Raw genomic sequence first — 23,426 nt, 5'->3', positions numbered from 1 at the left:
GAATGAGCATCAACACTAGATCTTTAATCTTTATTTAGCAGTCCGGTTTCTCCGGGCAGTAGCGAGTAACTACTTGGGTCTAAAAATAGCTAACGTTACACTACAAAGAACGCTATTTGGTTAAAAGGAGCAACACTATTGAGAAATGTAGTTAAGCTATATGTGGCGTTGCTAGTGCCCCACGGAGCTCCCGTGCTGTGCTCTGTAGTAAGGCCAGCGGCCCCCCACACGGAGTGACTGACGAGGGGTACTGGACTGGTTCCGCCTCATTAAAACAAACGCGCAAATAGCAATTAATCGCGCCCGTCAAAATCATTGCATTAATTTTAATTATCGCGGCAATTAATCGATTTATTGCTTATCGCGGCAGGCCTATTGATCTAGTCTTATGTGGTCTGTATAGACTATACAGAAAGTGTGCAGTCATCCCACGTAAGAAGATGAGAAGCTGGGCAGTGTCACGTACATCGCAGCTCTCATCCAGAGCCAGGGAAAAATAGTCAAAGTTGACCGCTCTGTTCTTCAGCTGAAGCTCCAGATTTTGTGCGACGTCCTCAACCCTCCTCGTTACAGTGCGTCGGGAGAGTGGCACGTTCTCAAATGCGCCTTTTTTCTCCGGGCATATTAGTGCTGCAGAGTCCAACAAACACTCTTTAATAAACTCTCCGTCAGAAAAACACTTTTACTTCTTCTGGCGATTTTGTGGGATATATGAGATAACTTGTCTTGACAGCTGCTTCTCTGGGTGCGCAACGTTTTGTAAAAAGTCCTTGTTGGTTTTACAGTTTAGCAAGTAAAGCATCAGACTCCTCGCTCGCTCTTCATCCGACAAGTTCTTGTATTTCTCTTCATGTTTGGTCACGTCGTGGCGATTCAAATTGTAATCTTTGAATTCGGCGACCTGTGTACCACAAACTAAACACACAGCGTTACCTTTGACTTCTGTAAATAAATATTTAGCAGTCCATATCTTGTTGAAAACGCGGCATTCGGTATCTACTTTTCTTTTCTTGGCGTGAGCTGGCATTTCGATCGTTAGCTGCAGGCAGTTCAATTTAAGTGGTGAGTTTAATGCTCTTTTTATACAGTGTGTGAGGATGTATTTGAACACACCTGACGACATATTTTTTAACACACCTGGCGACCTGAGCTATTGTTATGCAAAGTAGCCAGGTGTCGAGTGGAGTGCATTCCGGAGTGCAGACTTGCGGTGTGCCCCTGCTCAAAGAAGTTTGGTACGCTGTTCTGATTGGCCGCGGGCCGGACACGGATGCCCAAAGGGCCGGACGTGGCCCGCGGGCCGTAAATTGCTCAGGTCTGGTATAAAGTTATATATAAATAAAATTATGCACCAGTTTTCTTTTCTACAGATATACAGATTTCTGTATTGATCATTGATATTTCCGAGGTCACAAGAACGAACCACCCCGTTGTTCACAGCTGGAGGCCATTAGAAAGTCTGTTTTTGTTGATCAGTTTTTTCATTTAATAATTGTTGCAGATATATAGGCCTGGTTGTGAGACCTTTATGTAAATTCATAAATCATAAGATACTTGACAATCGTTCGTCTGACATCTCAATGGATGTGGCTACAAATGTAAGTTGCTTTTCATCAAGAGTAAAAGTTTTCCGAATTGTTACGTGATATAAATTCATAAATCGAATGGTTTTGAGCGCAAATAGGCTACTACTATAAAATTTGACGGTGTAAGTATGGAGAATCAGCATTTTCCCTTAAGTTTACTCTCGTCTTGCGAATCGGAAGCTGTGAATCAGATGCCAACTACAACCTTATACTTAGAATGCATATCACCTGTAGCAACCTATCAAGTTGTATGATTGGGGGGAAAAAAGACATCAGTGTTGATGCATTGGTCTAATCTTGTAGTGGAAAGGCTAATCTAGGGATGCCCCCCGAAAAAACCGGAGTATTGATAAGCTCCGACGTTATCGGTACTGCTATCGGTAGTCTAGGAGCGGATTAGCTACGGAGCTAACAGTGTACCATCCATCTGCGATGCAACGGTGGCAGCAACACTGGAAACGGACTAACGTTAACGTTATGCCGAGTTCACACTACACTACACTAGGGCTGCACGATTAATCGTTTTTTTATCGAAATCGCGATTTGGAATGATGCAATTATCAAATAGCCAAGCCTGCAATTAATTTATTTTTATTTTTTTTTAACCAGGAAGTCCCATTGAGATACAAGATCTCCTTTGCAAGGTAGACCTGGCCAAGATGACAGCAATAACATTTGCAATACATCACACAGCAATAAAATGTGCGATACATCACACAAGAACATAATAAATGTGCATGTATACAATACATCACATGTAAACACAAAGCAGAATAGTCTACATGATAGTAAAAGTGTATAATACAGGGTAATACAGTAATTTTGCAGTTGGGACCCGACTACAGAAAGCAGCAACATGCTTCTTGTAATTTTTTTTTTAAATATGTTATAATCGCATCGCAAATCGCAATCGCAATATCTGTCAGAATAATCGCAATTTGATTATTTCCCAAAATCGTGCAGCCCTACACTACACGTATGAACTCGACATAACGTTAACGTTACTCCGTTTCCATGAAGTGTTTAATTAGCAGCAATCTGTTGTTGAAAATGTGACGTTAAAAATCTCAGTGCATAGCACCGAGGACAGGAAACCATCATGAAATCATTGTAGTCATATTGTAGTCTTTTAGTCTTATTAACTAAAAGATTTTAACAAAATAAAAAGCAGCAGCACTATTGGATAACTGAGTCATGTTTGCTATGTATTTCTTTCTTTAGGGGAGTAGGACATTTGTTTCACAGTTTTAGCATGATGTTTTATAGATGGCTAGGTTAAACACAGGTTTTTGTTTTTAAGAGGGGGGGTTTGATTTGATTTGATTGAAGTTTATTTCAAATATGCAACACAACAAACAAACATCAAGTACAGATATAGCCTTAAGCCGTTCAAATAATAAATGTATAAAAAAAAAATGTAATAATAATTGCCTAAAAGAACCGATAAGAGTATCGATAAAGCACCGAACCGGTAAGCAGTATCGATAAGAGTAGTAGTATCGATAAAACCCTAACGATACCCATCCCTGTGTCTCTCTCTCTCTCTCTCGCAGGCCATGTGAGCTGTGACTATGGAGGCTCCGAACGAGCAGTACTTTCAACCTCACCGGACCGAAGGAGGAGAGAGGCGGCGATGTAACGCCGACAACATAATGTTAACCCTCAACTCTACCACGAGACATCAATACGGGGCACGCCGTTGGATCTCGGCCAACGAAGGAATCGTACTGATGATAAAGCACTCGGAAAGGGAATCAATGACGGTACATCTGCTCTCTGGCTTTATCGAAGAGTAGGACATCCTGGACCTGTGGTTCTGGCCCTGACTATCTGAATCAACTGACAGCTGGAGTCGGTGGAGTGAAATAGGACGGAGCTATGTAGAGGTCCCGTTCCCTCGTCTCCACGGTCTGACAATCAAGACGACCGGTGAATCACACTACTACCTCTGTGGCACCTCAGGGCAAACAGGGTTTACACAGTGGAGAGAGAGACGCAGACAAAACTGTACGATGTTCACCTGAATCATCTCTCACCTCCTCCCGTAACCCTACAAACAGATTTAAAATTTTGTATTTGTGTATTCAGAGGAAAGAAGGAAACATACCCCGCGCGCGGAGAACAACAGTCGCCGCCATGCCTCGGAACCGGGCTTTCTCAGAGCCCGAGTACTCGGCCGAGTATTCCGCGGACTGCTCGGTGACCCTGCCCTCTGACCCCGGGCAGGCGGTGGGGGGGGGGGCGCGCGGCGCACGAGGTCACGGTGCGCAGCGCCGGGTGCTGCCTCTGCCTGCCGCGCTTCATGCGGCTGACCTTCGCCCCGGAGTCCCTGGAGAACCTCTACCAGACCTACTTCCGGCGGCAGCGGCACGAGACCCTGCTGGTGCTGGTGGTGTTCGCGGCCCTCTTCGACTGCTACGTCATCGTCATGTGCGCCGTTGTCTACACGGCCGACAAGCTGGCCTCCGTGGCGGTGGCGTCCGCGGGGCTGGCGGCGGACGTGCTGCTCTACGTCCTGTGCCGCTACGGCCTGCTGCCCGACCGCGTCTCGCGCCGGGTGGTGCCGTACGCCCTGTGGGTGCTCATAGCCGCGCAGGTGTTCTGCTACCTGGGGCTGAACTACGCCCGCTTCCACCAGGCCAGCGACACGGTGGGCTGGCAGGCCTTCTTCTGCTTCTCCTTCTTCCTGACGCTGCCGCTGAGGCTCACGCCCATCGTGCTGATCACGGCCGTGTCCTGCGGGGTCCACACCCTGGTGCTGGGGGTCACCATCGCACAGCAGCAGCAGGAGGACATCCAGGGGGTGGCCCTGGGCCGACAGGTGAGGGTGTGTGTGTGGGGGGGGGGGGTACATCCAGGGGGTGGCCCTGGGCCGACAGGTGAGGGTGTGTGTGGGGGGGGGGGGTACATCCAGGGGGTGGCCCTGGGCCGACAGGTGAGGGTGTGTGTGTGGGGGGGGGGGTACATCCAGGGGGTGGCCCTGGGCCGACAGGTGAGGGTGTGTGTGTGGGGTGGGGTACATCCAGGGGGTGGCCCTGGGCCGACAGGTGAGAGGGTGTGTGTGTGTGGGGGGGGGGGGGGGGGGTTGTATGTATGTACTTATTCTACTAATATACTATATACAATTTATTAGTGCTGTCAGGCGATTAAAAAAATGTATCTAATTAATTACAGGATTTGTAATTAATTAATCTAATTAATCGCATTTTAATCGCATAACCATTTTAGGCCTGATATTCTATAATCATATTTCAAATTGCATGTGTCCGGATGGCAGAATTCAGTACTGTATCTACAAAAAACCTTCTGTTTAATAATAATAATAATAATAATAATAATAATAATAATAATAATTATTATTATTTAATAATAATAATAATAATAATAATAATAATAATAATAATAATAATAATAATAATAATAATAATAATAATAATAATAATAATAGATCAAATTTATATAGCGCCTTTCATAGAACCCAAGACCTCTGCAACAGGTCTGCATTATTATTATTAGTATTATAAGGTCGCTTCACAATTAGGACAAAAAATAGGGCAAGGAAAAATAGGGGGGGGGGGGAAGAGGGGATGATCATCTTCCATTTATTAATTTGCTTACATTTTACATTTTACATTTAGATTTTTCAGGTCTGGTAAATTTGAGCATGGTGTTATTCACAGTCAAAGATAAAAAAAAAAAAAAAATTATTGATATTCTCATTTGGTTCATTACAATTTACTCAAGCCTAGTAACAGACACAGTATTTCTGACACTGGGAATACATTCCCTGAGATCCATAGATGTCCCTAGAATCAGATACCAAGAACATGCAAATGGACCATATTAAAAAAAAGTCTGTAAATGTGTATTCTACGTTATTATGGAATGAATGAGATAAAAAAAAATATTATTTTTAGTTAATTAATCTAATTAATGTGATAAACTGACAGCCCTACTATCTATATATAAATGTGTAGGTGAAATGTGAGATATGGGTACATGATGGAGATACTTCATATTGTTTGGGTGGATAGTCAATAGGGTTGAGAGTAGGGTTGGGTACTGAACGCTGTACTTAAGGGTACCAACCGATTTATGCCGTTACTACCGAGTACCGATTCACGCTAGGTCAATCGGTGCCACGTTTCGGTACCTAAGACCCGCCCAGTTAGAGAATAATCAGAATTCCAATGACGCTCAATTGTCATTTCATAATAGACACAGACCAGCACAGACTGTTTCTCTGTGCAGTGAAAACTCTGCGAGCAATGGATCCAATGCCTCTAAAATGCTTTGCATCCCCGCCATTCCTGTATGTCCATGTCGCGGTAAAAACCTTAACTAACGTTAGCTGCTAACGCTAACTAAGCTAAGCTAAACTAACTAATGTTAGCTGCTAACGCTAACTAATCTAAGCTGACTAACGTTAGCTGCTAATGCTAACTAAGCTAAGCTAAGCTAACCCTGGAATGAATGAAATGAATGAAAACTTTATTTAACAGATTGCAGAATGGGTACAATACAGTAAGGCTCAATACACACAATTGTTAAGGGGATGCAGACCAGAGAAAGACGTTTGTCTTGTTTACATCAGGGTCCCCCATTTTAAATTCATATTGACATTTATGACATACTCAACATACATGACATTTATGGCATAGGGACATACAGGTATTTAGTACTGATACATTTGTGACATAAACGGTATTCAAATATACAGTACTGTTACCCATGGATCCTGACAGAGTATATATGATGGGGAGGAGACTGTACATTAGGAGGGGGTGGGTGGGTGGGAGAGAAATATACATACGGTGGTGAGGAGACTGTACATTTGGAGGGGGTGGGTGGGTGGGAGAGAAATATACATACGGCGGGGAGAGAATATATACATGCGGTGGGGAGGAGACTGTCTATTAGGAGGTGGTGGGTTGTTTGGACATTTACGGTGGCCAGTTTCTAATTGCAGCCTCCCGTAGGTGCTCTTTAAGAGCGGTTTTGAATGTGGGTAGGCATTCACATTCCTGGAAACGCTCACAGCAGAGAAATGAGCCATTCTCCCTTTCTGTGTGTGTGTGTGTGTGTGTGTGTGCGTGTCATGAGGTCAGAGGAGTTTGATAGTATTTACTGAGGATGGCCAGATAATGTTGAAAGCTATTAAAATAGTCTTTGAATCTAAATATACTTTCTTTGTGTTGATTTTACATTAATTCCATTTACATTAATTGATTTTACTCAAGTAAATATCTGTTACAAGCTTCGGTCTTAACACATTCGTGGCCAACCACGTATAAATACGTGTTTCGGATCCAACGCTTGAGGGCCAACCACGTATATATACGTGGTAATGTTGTTTTGGCTTTTATTCCATTGTAATATCCTACTCAATGTCACCGAGCGGCACTGCAGATTTACCCTACTCTTGGGATTCGTAAAAGTGCATTACCGGCCAGATCCTCGTAGGAGCGCTGTCTCGATAATGCAGTGTTCCCTGTTACAGACCGGTGTTTTTTATTTTTTCATCATGGGTGGACTTTTTTGTTAGCCTAAAGCTATGCCTGTAGCCGATCGCCTGGAATAGTTTTTGCGACGCTGAATTCAGTATGGAGTAAAGGAATATAGCATCAGCCAATGGACATATCGATCTACCAGATGGCGATCGATAACTGGGACATCCTTTTTGGGATCCAACCGGCCCACGGTAAGAGCTTTTTCACGTAAATTTCATGCTAATCAGGCCTTGCTTTGATAGCCAACCACCCGGTCAACGAATGAGGCTACTGAGGCTAATGCCGTTATTGGTAATCAATAATCAGAAACGACGTCCCCCGCCCCCCCCCTTCATGCATTCATGGTGGACCATGATATCGATAATATGCATTTTGAGTTTTAGCTCTAGCTTGTGTATAGCCGAAACGCCATTCGATTTAACGTTATTAGCTTAGCGCCCTGTATCTCGCCTTCCAGGAAATACCCCAGACCATTCTGCTATAACGTTCATATTCACAACGCTATAAAATGGGAACGTATTGATGAAAAAAATATTTATTTAAGGCATATTGAAAGGACGGTTTATTGTGTCAATTGACAATGACAATGGACAGATAGCAATAATATAAAGTATAGATTTAGCTCTACAAACAGCCTCACGAACAATGAAAGGTTGTTATGATAAGCTGGCCTTATAGAGTGAGATTAGACGGATCCCACTGGCCGCGAAAGTGTTAAATTGAAAAATGCTATTTTTAATCTAGATTAATCTAGATTAATTACAGAAAATTGTGAGATTAATTAGTAATTATTTTTTATCTATTGACAGCACTAATCATAATACATACTAAATGTATACATGATCATGTAACATAAAAATAAATTGTTGTAGGGACGGTTTGCGAGACGGAGGTAGGGAGGGGTTTTAGTTTGTGTGGTGTGATAACAATGTTGAAATTGAGTTTAGACTTTAGTTTCGTTTTACAACTGAAATAAATTTTTAGTTCAAATAAAAGTACAGAAAAAAGGTAACGTTGAGTACCGGTATCGATTCCCAGGTACCGGTACCAGTACCGGTTCAAATGTGAACGGTACCCAACCCGAGTCGAGAGCATGGGTCAGTGGCATAGGCAAAAATCTATTTTTGGGGCGGGCCTAAATAAACATGGGTGGGGCCAATTCTTCCCAGCAAATATTGGCTTAAAGTACACATTAGAATGAAACATACTGTATATGATGCTTTCATTAGGCTCACATGAAGAGGACAAACGTGGACCAAACATATAAACTGGAAATAGCAAGCGAGCCCTTTTAATGTAAATAATATCCTAAAAGAGAAAACCAACAGCCAAAAACCCCCAAGAGCACATAAACAAACTTTGGATGTAGCGATATCAATCTGATAATATCATAATATCAATCAACATAATATACATAACAATATTTCTCAATACACAGCGTATTGTATTATTATAGCCTATACAACCAGAATTACACAAACACATGGTCATGAAAACCTGAAGGCACTGGTTAGTTACATTACAGCAATTTCATACATATAGACACAATAAATAAATAATAAATAAAAATCTGCTAAGTCAGTTACAAGTCAACACAAGGAAGAACCTTCAGCTTCAGAGTCAGTTTGAGGGCATTCCAGGTGTTGGAAGCATCAAAAGAAAAAGCAGTTTTTCCTAGTTCAGAGCAAACTCGAGGAACCCTAAGAACCAACCGCAGTCATTTGAACGTGTAGAATAGGTTCCAAGAGTTAAAGGCAACTAGTGCTCACCATCCCCAAAGCCCGCACGGTTTCTGGACGCAACGGGAATCGAACCCGGGGCAACCGCTTTGCGACTCAACGCGCTATGTGGTGTGCTACTGGAGCGGCCCAAAGCAAGCTTCTTTTATTAAGCCTCCTAAATTGATATGTAGCCGTTGGACCCATTTGATCAGATATTTCATCCCAGGCACCCATATCCGACAAGGTAGCTGTTGGATATGATTTAGTACAGAATCAAGAATCAAGAGGTTTATTTGTCACATACATACATACCAGGGCATACAGTGAAGTGCGGGTGGTCCCGCATAATAAAATAAAAAAAAATAAAAAACAGGTAAGACATAAGATGTGCATGATAAAAAATAGACATGCTAAGTTCCTGAGGTTCCTATGTACACTACTATACAATATACAATTTTAACTCCGTCATTATTATACTTAATGTATCTAAACTATACTATACAATACCTCATTCCTTTAAAGTGACTTTTCCATTATTTAAAGTGTAATTTTGTTTAAAGTGATTGCAGCATGAGTGTGTGTGTGTGCGTGCGTGTGTGTGTGTGTGTGTGTTTGTGTGTGTGTGCGTGTGTGTGTGTGTGTTAGGGCTGGGCGATATAACGATAACGATAAATATCGCGATATATTTTAATAATCGATATCGAATATAGTTTTTTTTTTGTGACCTGCAACAGGGCAGTTTTAAAACCAGAGACAGTGGACAGACTTGTCTTTCTTGCCTGTAACTTAAAGTAATGGCTTTGCTTGTCCAAATGACAATACTGACCAAATTGAGATTTATTTTTCTCTTGTCCATTTATTTTGTTTGCTTTCTAATTTAAAATACAGTTTGAAACCGTCTGTACACAGTAGGCTATGTGTGCTACCAGAGCTAGTCTCCAGTCACGAGTCACAGTGCACATGTGTTGTGGTTTGTCCACCAAAAAAGCGCCAAAAGATCGAAAATAAACTAGCAGAGCCAGAACTGTTCAACTCCTCTGGAGCCACAGCCAGCAGAGAAGCCGGTTTACTTTCGCTTTTAAACAAGCTGCAGCCTGAGAACTGGAGTGTGAGGGGATGTAACACTAAAGATGGCGGCAACGACAAAGAATTGCTGCAAAATAAACATACATCTGTTGTTTATACATTTTATTTTTATTTTTTTATGCTTATAACAATTTCGATAATTATCGATATCGAGAAATATGATAACATTATCATATCGTTATCGCGATATGATTTTTTTCCATATCGCCCAGCCCTAGTATGTGTGGCGCTTGCCTTACCGCAGTGTATAGGTGAGGGAGCAGAATATAGTCACTAACCCTAACCCCTGGATGACCCCTCAATGACCCCTGGAACCTATTACTGCTATACTAGGGACCTGCACTGGCTCCCCATTGCTGCACGTATCCGCTTCAAGGCCCTCGACCTGGCATACCGTGCGGCAAAGGGAACCGCTCCCGCCTACCTCCGGTCAATGGTCTCTAACTACACACCCTCAAGACCCCTACGCTCTGCATCTTCTGGCCGTCTCAGACCCACTACTATCCAAGCTCCCGGAGGGTCATCAAAGAGAAGTCGCCTATTCTCAGTCCTTGCCCCACAATGGTGGAATGAACTACCCACCCCAGTTAGGACAGCCGAAACCCAATCAATCTTTCGCCGTCGACTAAAGGCGCACTTCTTCAACCATTATCTGAAATAATAAAAAAAAAAAAAAAAAAAAAAAATCTAACCCTAACTAACCTTACTGTCATGCACTTGTCCTAATAAACTAACCTACACTGTAACACGCAACACTTTGATGAACATTGTTACTCAGCTGATAGAGTTGTGCCCTTCCTGATGACCTGTCGTACAGAACTTGTAAGTCGCTTTGGATAAAAGCGTCAGCTAAATGACTAAATGTCAATGTAATGTAAATGTATACTGTATAATGTGTGTGTTTATGGTTATATAGGCTCTTAATTCATATTCCCTCTGTGTCATCATTAAGCTGCTGGCCAACATTGTGATCTACGTGTGCTCTATCACTGTGGGCGTCATGTCTTACTACATGGCTGACCGCAAACATCGCAAGGCCTTCCTGGAGGCCAGACAGTCTCTGGAGGTCAAGCTAAACCTGGAGGAACAGAGCCAGCAACAGGTGAGATGGGAAACCTGTGTGTGTGTGTGTGTGTGTGTGTGTGTGTGTGTGTGTGTGTGTGTGTGTGTGTGTGTGTGTGTGTGTGTGTGTGTGTGTGTGTGTGTGTGTGTGTGTGTGTGTGTGTGTGTGTGTGTGTGTGTGTGTGTGTGTGTGTGTGTGTGTGTGTGTGTGTGTGTGTGTGTGTGTGTGTGTGTGTGTGTGTGTGTGTGTGTGTGTGTGAGGGATGGGTACCGAATTCGGTACTTTTAAAGGTACTTACCGAAACATGTCGGTACTGTAAACTGTACGTGAGATACCGTTGTCAGTACTGTAAAAATAAATATATATATATATATATTATTTTTTTACACATTTTTATTTTCTTTTTTTTAACTTTTTTCTTTTCATGTCAACGTTCACACGCACAATATACGCTTACCTAGGATTTGACTTGATTCAACAACAAAGCAGTCGGGGCAATGGCAAGCCGAAAACGGTCGAAAGTGTGGTTATTTGAAGTTTGGATTTTTTTTTTTTACAACTGAGGTAGGTAGATTACATTTTTAGAGACTAAAGTACCGAAAAAAGGTACCCATCCCTAGTGTGTGTGCATATGTCTGTTTCGTGTGTGTGTGTGTGTGTGTGTGTGTGTGTCTGAGTGTGTGTTTGTGTATGTGTTTGTGTTTGTGTGTGTTTGTCTAGTTGAGTTTGTGTATGTGTCTGTCTGTTTGAGTCAGCAGTTTGTCAGTAGTCATTTCTCCTCTCCTCTCCTCTCCTTTCCTCTCCTCACTTCTCCTTTCCTCTCCTCTATTTTATTCTCCTCTCTCCTCTTTTCCTCTCCTCCCATCTCCTTTCCTCTCTTCTTCTCTTCTGTCTTACAGCTGTAGCCACTGGCCATTCTTGATTGCTACTATTCATGGAACAGACGCTTACTGCTATAGAAAGCTAGAGAGAGAGAGAGAGAGAGAGAGAGAGAGAGAGAGAGAGAGAGAGAGAGAGAATGAGCGATTATGGAGGAGTGGAAGGAGAGGGAGAAAGAGAGACTGAGTGAGTGAGAGAGGAAGATGGAGAGAGAGAGGCACGGAGAGAGAGAGAGAGAGAGAGAGAGGCTGATAAGAGCAGGAGAGGAGAAACTCAGAATACTGATGGGAAGTGTGGACTGCTGGGAGACCAGGGCCGCCAGCCAATCAAGGAGCATCCGGTCGCCGCGGGTTACCATGGCAACCAGCCTCCTGAGACGATGTCAGCTGTAATCACAGTGCTGACTCGCTCACCCATGTCTCTCTCTCTCTCTTTCTCTCTCTCTCTCCTCCCTCTCTCTCTCTCTCTCTCTCTCTCTCTCTCTCTCTCTCTCCCTTCCTCTCTCTTTTCTCTCTCCCTCTCTCCCTCCATCTCTCTCTGTCAGGGGTTGATAAGAACATTGAAACATGCCACACATTCCACATGTGATCTAACGTGCACATTCATGTGTGAATGTACAGTACACAGTCTGTGTTAAATGCACGTATGTGTACAGTACATGCACACGTGTGTGTGTGTGTATGTGTGAATGTGTGTGTGAATGTGTGTGTGAATGTGTGTGTGAATGTGTGTGTTTGTTTACTCAATGCTGTGGCTTGTCTGATGTATTTGTGTCTAGTGAGGTGTGTATTATGGTTCTGGGGTCAGAGAGAGAGGGATCTTTTCAGCCAGGATGTTGATTGAAAGTTTGAGGCCATCGCCGGTCGTCTATAGAAGCCGTCCGTCCTCTGTTTGCTCTGCGTGTCGTTTCTCTCCTTCCCTTCGCACCGCTGCTATTGATCTGCCTCTCACTTCAACAGGGCAGCTGGTTCAAGGGTCCATTAAAATCATATAATGGTTCATTCCATTTGGGTACATGAAGTGGTTTAATGATTGAATGCTAACGGGTTCTGATCTAAATCACGTGTGTGTGTGTGTGTGTGCGTGTGTGTGTGTGTGTGTGCGCGTGTGTGTGTGTGTGTGTGTGTGCGTGCGTGCGTGCGTGCGTGTGTGTGTGTGTGTGTGTTAGGGCTGGGCAATTAACCGAGAAAAAATTATCGCGATCTCGATTCATAGACCTATGCAATCTCATTTCTAAGTTATGAAGATTTGTTTTTTTATTAAAAAAAAATTATAATTTATTAAACCTTTTTTCTTTTTCTTTTTTTACTTTACTTTTTAAAATGATGACGATTCTGACTCGAGTTATTTTGTATGTTACGAGATACTTTTAAGTTTAAGTCAAGAGCACTTTCATATACGTTATGTTTAAGTTTAAGTCAATCATTTTGATACATGTCATGACGTTGTCTGTTTAAGAAAGAGTGCAACAAATGATTTGATTGAAAAAATAAGAATCGTGTGAGAGAATCGTGATCTCAATTCTTAGAGGGAAAAATCGTGATTCACATTTGAGCAAGAATCGCCCCCAGCCATAGTGTGTGTGTGTGTGTGTGTGTGTGTGTGTGTGTGTGTGTGTGTGTGTGTGTGTGTGTGTGTGTGTGTGTGTGTGTGTGTGTGTGTGTGTGTGTGTGTGTGTGTGTGTGTGTGTGTGTGTGTGTGTGCTCAGTACTACATGTAAACATGTCAGCTGAGTGTGTGTGTTGTGTCTCGGCAGGAGCGTCTGCTGCTCTCCATCCTTCCTAAACACATCGCAGACGAGATGCTGCAGGACATGAAGAAGGAGGCCAGTCAGAAAGAGATGCAGCAGTTCAACACCATGTACATGTACAGACATGAAAACGTTAGGTACTGTACCATAATAATACACCAGGGTTTTATAGGTACTGTACCATAATACACCAGGGTTTTATAGGTACTGTACCATAATACAACAGGGTTTTATAGGTACTGTACCATAATAATACACCAGGGTTTTATAGGTACTGTACCATAATACACCAGGGTTTTATAGGTACTGTACCATAATACACACCACGGTTTTATAGGTACTGTACCATAATACACCATGGTTTTATAGGTACTGTACCATAATAATACATCATGGTTTTATAGGTACTGTACCATAATAATACACCAGGGTTTTATAGGTACTGTACCATAATAATACATCATGGTTTTATAGGTACTGTACCATAATACACCAGGGTTTTATAGGTACTGTACCATAATACACCACGGTTTTATAGGTACTGTACCATAATACACCATGGTTTTTTTTTTTGATCCACTTTTTCTCCCATTTTTCTATATTTTCTCCCATCCCAATTTCGTATCATCCAATTCAACCCTCCCCTGTCACGAACGCTGTTTCTTGCCTCCCACAAGCCGGCTGCAGTGAGGACTAAGTCATACATAGCACAAGTCCCCTCCGGTACTTGAGGTAACAGCAGTCGCATCTTTTCACCTGCGCAGCTCGATCTCTCAGTGTTCGAGGAGTAACGCGTGGGAGGCTCACGCTGCCCCCGACACTTCCTGATTCTACTGCGCAGGCGCACCAACCGACTTGTAGGAGTCGCTTGTTCACAACGTTCGATCCCCACCCTTCAGTTTTTCCCTCCCCGTAATACGGCCAATGTGTATTACTGCGGACGACCAGCCAAACTGAAAAACAATGTGGAGAGCTGGATTCGAACACGCGAATCCTAGCGTCTCCACACTGGTGGCGAGTGCCTTAGACCACTACACCACCTAGCCGCCCTAATACACCATGGTTTTATAGGTACTGTACCATAATACACCATGGTTTTATAGGTACTGTACCATAATACATCATGGTTTTATAGGTACTGTACCATAATACATCATGGTTTTATAGGTACTGTACCATAATACATCATGGTTTTATAGGTACTGTACCATAATACACACCACGGTTTTATAGGTACTGTACCATAATACAACAGGGTTTTATAGGTACTGTACCATAATACACCATGGTTTTATAGGTACTGTACCATAATACAACAGGGTTTTATAGGTACTGTACCATAATACAACAGGGTTTTATAGGTACTGTACCATAATACACCATGGTTTTATAGGTACTGTACCATGCAACATCATAATATACCATTGACTTTATAGGTACTGTTCCAAAATACACCATAATACACCATGGTTTCATGGGTACTGTACCATAATATACAATAATACACCATGGTTGTATAGGTACTGTACCATAATACACCATGGGTTTATAGGTAGTGTACCATAATACAACATGGCTTCATAAGTACTGTCCCATGCTACACCATGACTTCACCATGCTACACCATGACTTCACCATGCTACACCATGACTTTACCATACTACACCATGACTTTACCATGCTACACCATGACTTTACCATGCTACACCATGACTTTACCATGCTACACCATGACTTTACCATGCTACACCATGACTTCACCATGCTACACCATGACTTCACCATGCTACACCATGACTTCACCATGCTACACCATGACTTTACCATGCTACACCATGACTTTACCATGCTACACCATGACTTTACCATGCTACACCATGACTTTACCATGCTACACCATGACTTTACCATGCTGCACCATGACTTTACCATGCTACACCATGACTTCACCATGCTACACCATGACTTTACCATACTACACCATGACTTTACCATGCTACACCATGACTTCACCATGCTACACCATGACTTCACCATGCTGCACCATGACTTCACCATGCTACACCATGACTTCACCATGCTACACCATGACTTTACCATACTACACCATGACTTTACCATGCTACACCATGACTTCACCATACTACACCATGACTTTACCATGCTACACCATGACTTTACCATGCTACACCATGACTTCAGCATGCTACACCATGACTTCAGCATGCTACACCATGACTTTACCATGCTACACCATGACTTTACCATGTTACACCATGACTTCACCATGCTACACCATGACTTTACCATGCTACACCATGACTTTACCATGCTACACCATGACTTTACCATGCTACACACCATGGGGCGAATTGACAAAGAATGGATTGCGCCCGCTAATAGCACCCTTAACATTGACTGTGTTTCCAGCGTCTTTCGTCTTCCTCATGGGACTTTACGAAACGCTATAAATTAAACGTTTATTCTGGAGCACATGAGTGTGCAGGTTCTATTCTCTGTATTGCCATTGTTACCTAACCCAGCACCCAAAGGAGTGATGTGCGTAGGTTATTTTCCTTACTTTTCATTTAATATTGGTCGTAGGCCTATTTGTTATTTTTGGTCGCACGGGTCGCGCACAGGAATTCAACCGACTAATAGGGGTCAGCTCTACACCACGCATTCTGATGTGAGCCCCCATTGTATGCCGCCTCTCCAACGTTGGCAGGATTACGCACGGGAGTCGTAATCAGCCATGGCTGGAGTCGATAGCCGCCGTCACCTGTGATACAAAAGCACATACTTTCCCCCCCCCCACACATTTGGAGAAGCCGACAATGTTAAAGCACTCCTGCTTTGTCTCCTCAATTTCCACGTCTGTCTTGGGGGACATTTGATGTATCTTGCCACTCTGCCAAGACTGGCTGGTACAACATCCCACATAGCCCTGCTGAGGGATGGTTGTGATAGTCCAGAGGCACCTGCGATTAGGTGTCTAGAAGGAGAAAGACGCAAGAACCTTGGAGTGTTGACAGCAGTTTGACGATGCCAGGCATTGCATGGGATCTCGGGGTGGCTGGCTCGACGTCATCGAGTCGATTAAGAATTGCTTGAGCTGGCGACCCGTGTCTCTGATTTCGGTCTCGCTTAAATCAAAAAGTGATATTCTCTCTTTCGAAATATTCTTTCACGAGCACACCTGGCATTACGATGCCTTCGCCTGGCAACAATTACTGCTGCCGTGATCACCTGAGACGCTGGCAATGACACCCCCTTTATAAATGCGCTTAGTTACCACCAAATCTCTGAAGGCGTAAATAGCATCGCTTTAACTGCGCGTGGCAATTGGCGCCAATCTTTGTGAATTGGAGTGTTTTTGCAATGAGGCTCATTTGCATAGAAAGGGGCACATATTCCGCCCATATTACCTCATTTAAATACCTGCAAATAGCGTGGACGCACAGAGACACAATGATGATGGCAACGCATTTAGCGCGGTATTTCACCCTCTGCGAGAGCTTTGTGAATAGCGAGGTTTGTTTTGGAGCTGTTTGCACAGGCATAGCGTCAGAAAAAGCAGCGCAATCCCGGTGTGAATTCGCCCCCATGACTTTACCATGCCACACGCCATTCTTTATTTCAAAATAGAATTTCATCTACAATGAAAATTAGCCTTAAACATTATGCTAATAGCAGTAGCCGGCCACCTCATACCAGCAGTTGAACTGAGAGACATAGGAAAGAGAACGAGACAAGGAAAATAGAATTTTGTCAATCAAAAAAAAATATTATTTATTTTAGATATTGAGATTGTTACAATAATAATATGGTCATGTATTAATATGTGGTTTCTCCCCTCTCTACAGTATTTTGTTTGCGGACATTGTGGGTTTCACTCAGCTGTCTTCATCCTGCAGTGCCCACGATCTGGTCAAGCTACTCAATGAACTGTTCGCCCGCTTTGACACGCTTGCTGCAGTATGTTTCATAATATGACCTAATCATCTCACGATATGCCCATAACAGCTGCTCATACATACATACATACATACATATACATAGCCTCTCAGAAGACACTGTGTAAAACATGTAGTGGGCTCAGCAAAGAAGTTAAATTATTCTGATTCACATGTAGTGGGCTCAGCAAAGAAGTTAAATTATTCTGATTCTGACCCTCTGTAGCATTCACATTCTGATTGTTACATCATTCTCTGTAGCATTCATATTCATCTGTCATTTATCTGTTTGTTACATCACTCTCTGTAGCATTCATATTAATCTGTCATTTATCTGTTTGTTACATCACTCTGTAGCATTCATATTAATCTGTCATTTATCTGATTGTTACATCACTCTCTGTAGCATTCATATTAATCTGTCATTTATCTGTTTGCTGTAAACCTCATACTGGTACCACACATGCGTATAGAGATATTGATATCCCAGTCTAGTCGTGGATTATATGGAACAAGATTACCATGAATTGCTTAACTGTAACATGTTGTAGTTAACACACTTTTGGATTCTAAGATCCAATTCGGAGCATAAAAAAAAGGCATTTTCTCTTGAGAATTTGTATGCACGATTAAATCGTTGTAGAATTTTAATCACGATCGACATTATTTAAACGAGTCAATTTGTGAGACTTTGTGTGTTGTTCTACTTTCTGTCCTGTAGAAATATCACCAGCTGAGAATTAAGATCCTGGGCGACTGTTACTACTGCATCTGTGGGCTGCCGGACTACAGGGAGGACCACGCCGCCTGCGCCATCCTGATGGGCCTGGCCATGGTGGACGCCATCTCGTGAGTGGCAGGGGGGGGGGGGGGGGGGGGGGTGCCCATGGTGGACGCCATCTCGTGAGTGGCAGGGCGGGGGGGGTGCATGCCAAAGCATGTCAGGCAGAAATCCTTTGACTTGAATCTCGCTCTTCTTCACAAGCTCCAGGTTGTATCGATGTCTCTGGTCCATCTATGCACCAGTGTTACACGACGAGGCTGTACTGTAGTTCAACTCAAACTGTACCGGTGTTACACCACCAGGCTGTAGTTACTCAAACTGTACCGGTGTTACACCAGGCTGTAGTTACTCAAACTGTACCGGTGTTACACCAGGCTGTAGTTACTCAAACTGTACCGGTGTTACACCAGGCTGTAGTTACTCAAACTGTACCGGTGTTACACCACCAGGCTGTAGTTACTCAAACTGTACCGGTGTTACACCACCAGGCTGTAGTTACTCAAACTGTACCGGTGTTACACCACCAGGCTGTAGTTACTCAAACTGTACCGGTGTTACACCACCAGGCTGTAGTTACTCAAACTGTACCGGTGTTACACCACCAGGCTGTAGTTACTCAAACTGTACCGGTGTTACACCACCAGGCTGTAGTTACTCAAACTGTACCGGTGTTACACCACCAGGCTGTAGTTACTCAAACTGTACCGGTGTTACACCACCAGGCTGTAGTTACTCAAACTGTACCGGTGTTACACCACCAGGCTGTAGTTACTCAAACTGTACCGGTGTTACACCACCAGGCTGTAGTTACTCAAACTGTACCGGTGTTACACCACCAGGCTGTAGTTACTCAAACTGTACCGGTGTTACACCAGGCTGTAGTTACTCAAACTGTACCGGTGTTACACCACCAGGCTGTAGTTACTCAAACTGTACCGGTGTTACACCAGGCTGTAGTTACTCAAACTGTACCGGTGTTACACCACCAGGCTGTAGTTACTCAAACTGTACCGGTGTTACACCACCAGGCTGTAGTTACTCAAACTGTGCCGGTGTTACACCACCAGGCTGTAGTTACTCAAACTGTACCGGTGTTACACCACCAGACTGTAGTTACTCAAACTGTACCGGTGTTACACCACCAGACTGTAGTTACTCAAACTGTACCGGTGTTACACCACCAGGCTGTAGTTACTCAAACTGTGCCGGTGTTACACCACCAGGCTGTAGTTACTCAAACTGTACCGGTGTTACACCACCAGGCTGTAGTTACTCAAACTGTGCCGGTGTTACACCACCAGGCTGTAGTTACTCAAACTGTACCGGTGTTACACCACCAGACTGTAGTTACTCAAACTGTACCGGTGTTACACCACCAGACTGTAGTTACTCAAACTGTACCGGTGTTACACCACCAGGCTGTAGTTACTCAAACTGTGCCGGTGTTACACCACCAGGCTGTAGTTACTCAAACTGTACCGGTGTTACACCACCAGGCTGTAGTTACTCAAACTGTACCGGTGTTACACCACCAGGCTGTAGTTACTCAAACTGTACCGGTGTTACACCAGGCTGTAGTTACTCAAACTGTACCGGTGTTACACCACCAGGCTGTAGTTACTCAAACTGTACCGGTGTTACACCACCAGGCTGTAGTTACTCAAACTGTACCGGTGTTACACCAGGCTGTAGTTACTCAAACTGTACCGGTGTTACACCACCAGGCTGTAGTTACTCAAACTGTACCGGTGTTACACCAGACTGTAGTTACTCAAACTGTACCGGTGTTACACCAGGCTGTAGTTACTCAAACTGTACCGGTGTTACACCACCAGGCTGTAGTTACTCAAACTGTACCGGTGTTACACCAGGCTGTAGTTACTCAAACTGTACCGGTGTTACACCACCAGGCTGTAGTTACTCAAACTGTACCGGTGTTACACCACCAGGCTGTAGTTACTCAAACTGTACCGGTGTTACACCACCAGGCTGTAGTTACTCAAACTGTACCGGTGTTACACCAGACTGTAGTTACTCAAACTGTACCGGTGTTACACCAGGCTGTAGTTACTCAAACTGTACCGGTGTTACACCACCAGGCTGTAGTTACTCAAACTGTACCGGTGTTACACCACCAGGCTGTAGTTACTCAAACTGTACCGGTGTTACACCACCAGGCTGTAGTTACTCAAACTGTACCGGTGTTACACCAGGCTGTAGTTACTCAAACTGTACCGGTGTTACACCACCAGGCTGTAGTTACTCAAACTGTACCGGTGTTACACCACCAGGCTGTAGTTACTCAAACTGTACCGGTGTTACACCACCAGGCTGTAGTTACTCAAACTGTGCCGGTGTTACACCACCAGGCTGTAGTTACTCAAACTGTACCGGTGTTACACCAGGCTGTAGTTACTCAAACTGTACCGGTGTTACACCACCAGGCTGTAGTTACTCAAACTGTACCGGTGTTACACCAGGCTGTAGTTACTCAAACTGTACCGGTGTTACACCACCAGGCTGTAGTTACTCAAACTGTACCGGTGTTACACCACCAGGCTGTAGTTACTCAAACTGTACCGGTGTTACACCACCAGGCTGTAGTTACTCAAACTGTACCGGTGTTACACCACCAGGCTGTAGTTACTCAAACTGTACCGGTGTTACACCAGACTGTAGTTACTCAAACTGTACCGGTGTTACACCACCAGGCTGTAGTTACTCAAACTGTACCGGTGTTACACCAGACTGTAGTTACTCAAACTGTACCGGTGTTACACCAGGCTGTAGTTACTCAAACTGTGCCGGTGTTACACCAGACTGTAGTTACTCAAACTGTACACGGCAACACGACTCACAGTCGCCCCGCCAGCAGTGTGTCTCTCTGTCCCAGTGAGACAAGGCACTAGCAAGTAGGGAGACACTGGTGGTGTATAGGCTAAAACAAAACTGCTCATTTTCATGTATACATTGTGAGTAGGGATGCTCGATATTGGCTTTTTTACCTATACCGATATTGTCCAACTCTTAATTTCCGATACCGATATCAACCGATACCGATATATGCAGGGTTTCCCGCCCCAAAAAATGGAATAATTTCAGGTAATTAACATTACATATCTCTTGTTGTGGAATTAACACAACATTATGCATACTTTTGACAATAAATAAAATCAGAATTTGTTCTTACTTGCTTGCCTGGGTAAATAAAGGTTATAGAAATGAAAAAAAAAAATAATAATTAAAAACCGATACCGATATTTTCCGATATCACATTTTAATGCCGATATCGGCCGATAATATCGGACATCCCTAATTGTGAGGGTTCGAAATAAATGCAACTGCCACAGCCACACACTTTAGTCTCTCAATGACTGTGATGATGCAGATATAACATACTCAGATGAAGATGACTGTGATAATGCAGATATAACATACTCAGATGTAGATGTGACTGTGATAATGCAGATATAACATACTCAGATGAAGATGTGACTGTGATAATGCAGATATAACATACTCAGATGAAGATGTGACTGTGATGATGATGCAGATATAACATACTCAGATGAAGATGTGACTGTGATGATGCAGATATAACATACTCAGATGAAGATGTGACTGTGATAATGCAGATATAACATACTCAGATGTAGATGTGACTGTGATAATGCAGGTATAACATACTCAGATGTAGATGTGACTGTGATAATGCAGATATAACATACTCAGATGAAGATGTGACTGTGATCATGCAGATATAACATACTCAGATGAAGATGTGACTGTGATGATGCAGATATAACATACTCAGATGTAGATGTGACTGTGATAATGATGCAGATATAACATACTCAGATGAAGATGTGACTGTGATGATGCAGATATAACATACTCAGATGTAGATGACTGTGATGATGCAGATATAACATACTCAGATGTAGATGTGACTGTGATAATGCAGATATAACATACTCAGATGAAGATGTGACTGTGATGAATGTGTGTCCGTTTCGTTATCCGTGCCTTCCTGAATTCATATCACAATCCGGGCTCATCCCTGCTCTCCCATCACATCGTGTGCGTAGACCCACCCACCCACCCACACACACGCTGCGTGAAAACGGGTCCATACTGATGAGAGAAAAGAAACATTTAAATGGTAGGTTTACTTTATTTAGCTACACTGTTGTCTCACATCGCTTCCCTTTTGGGAAATGTGCGTGTGAAGTTTTCAGCACAGTAGCGAGGAGAGATTCATACTCATATAGCAACACTCGTTGACAGTGTTGCTATGGTTACGTCATCCTTGGCAACACGGCGGTGAATATTACGATGACTTTTCTATGGGTTTTTTTTTATACCCTGTGAATATGAACACTCTTCACACCGGAATTCTGAACTCTCACAAAAGGAATATATTTCCAAGATGAAAGCTTTTTTCCAAATCTGCTGGTGTGTCTAGTACGCAGGTTTCAGAGCAGGGGAGGGAGGGGAGGTGGGCAGGTAAGAGGAACAGGCAGGTATTTGGATTAAGATTTAAGGATGAGGCCGATACTGGTATCCCATTTTATCCCTCCCCCCTATAATTGGTGTCTAAATCCAGGTAGGAAACAGGTGAAGCTTTGCAGACAGTGAATCATGAGAGGTATCAGTGGTATCATGAGGTATCAGTGGTATCATGAGGTATCAATGGTATCATGAGGTATCAGTGGTATCAGTGGTATCATGAGGTATCAATGGTATCATGAGGTATCGGTGGTATCATGAGGTATCAGTGGTATCATGAGGTATCAATGGTATCATGAGGTATCGGTGGTATCATGAGGTATCAGTGGCATCAGTGGTATCATGAGGTATCGGTGGTATCATGAGGTATCAGTGGCATCAGTGGTATCATGAGGTATCAGTGGTATCATGAGAGATCAGTGGTATCAGTGGTATCATGAGGTATCAGTGGTATCATGACAGGTATCAGTGGTATCATGAGGTATCAATGGTATCATGAGGTATCAGTGGTATCATGACAGGTATCAGTGGTATCATGAGGTATCAATGGTATCATGAGGTATCAGTGGTATCATGACAGGT

The 23,426-nt window shown here is 43.3% G+C and overlaps 1 protein-coding gene across 1 annotated transcript in view; it reads left to right on the top strand.

The window, feature by feature from the left end:
- LOC311246140 (adenylate cyclase type 3-like) overlaps nt 1–23,426 on the top strand; it is a 114,594-nt gene that overhangs the window by 20,732 nt on the left and 70,436 nt on the right. The window contains 6 exon segments of the mRNA XM_084336249.1: nt 3,140–3,833; nt 3,835–4,407; nt 10,856–11,005; nt 13,602–13,732; nt 17,462–17,573; nt 18,273–18,400. Coding sequence (XP_084192375.1) covers nt 3,723–3,833; nt 3,835–4,407; nt 10,856–11,005; nt 13,602–13,732; nt 17,462–17,573; nt 18,273–18,400 — 1,205 coding nt within the window. The 5' untranslated portion in view covers nt 3,140–3,722.

This window comes from Notolepis coatsorum (assembly GCF_963971535.1).
Source record: "Notolepis coatsorum genome assembly, chromosome: 19".
Taxonomy (NCBI): domain Eukaryota; kingdom Metazoa; phylum Chordata; class Actinopteri; order Aulopiformes; family Paralepididae; genus Notolepis; species Notolepis coatsorum.
Note: the sequence above shows the minus strand (reverse complement) of the source record. Positions and strands in the feature narration are given on the sequence as shown.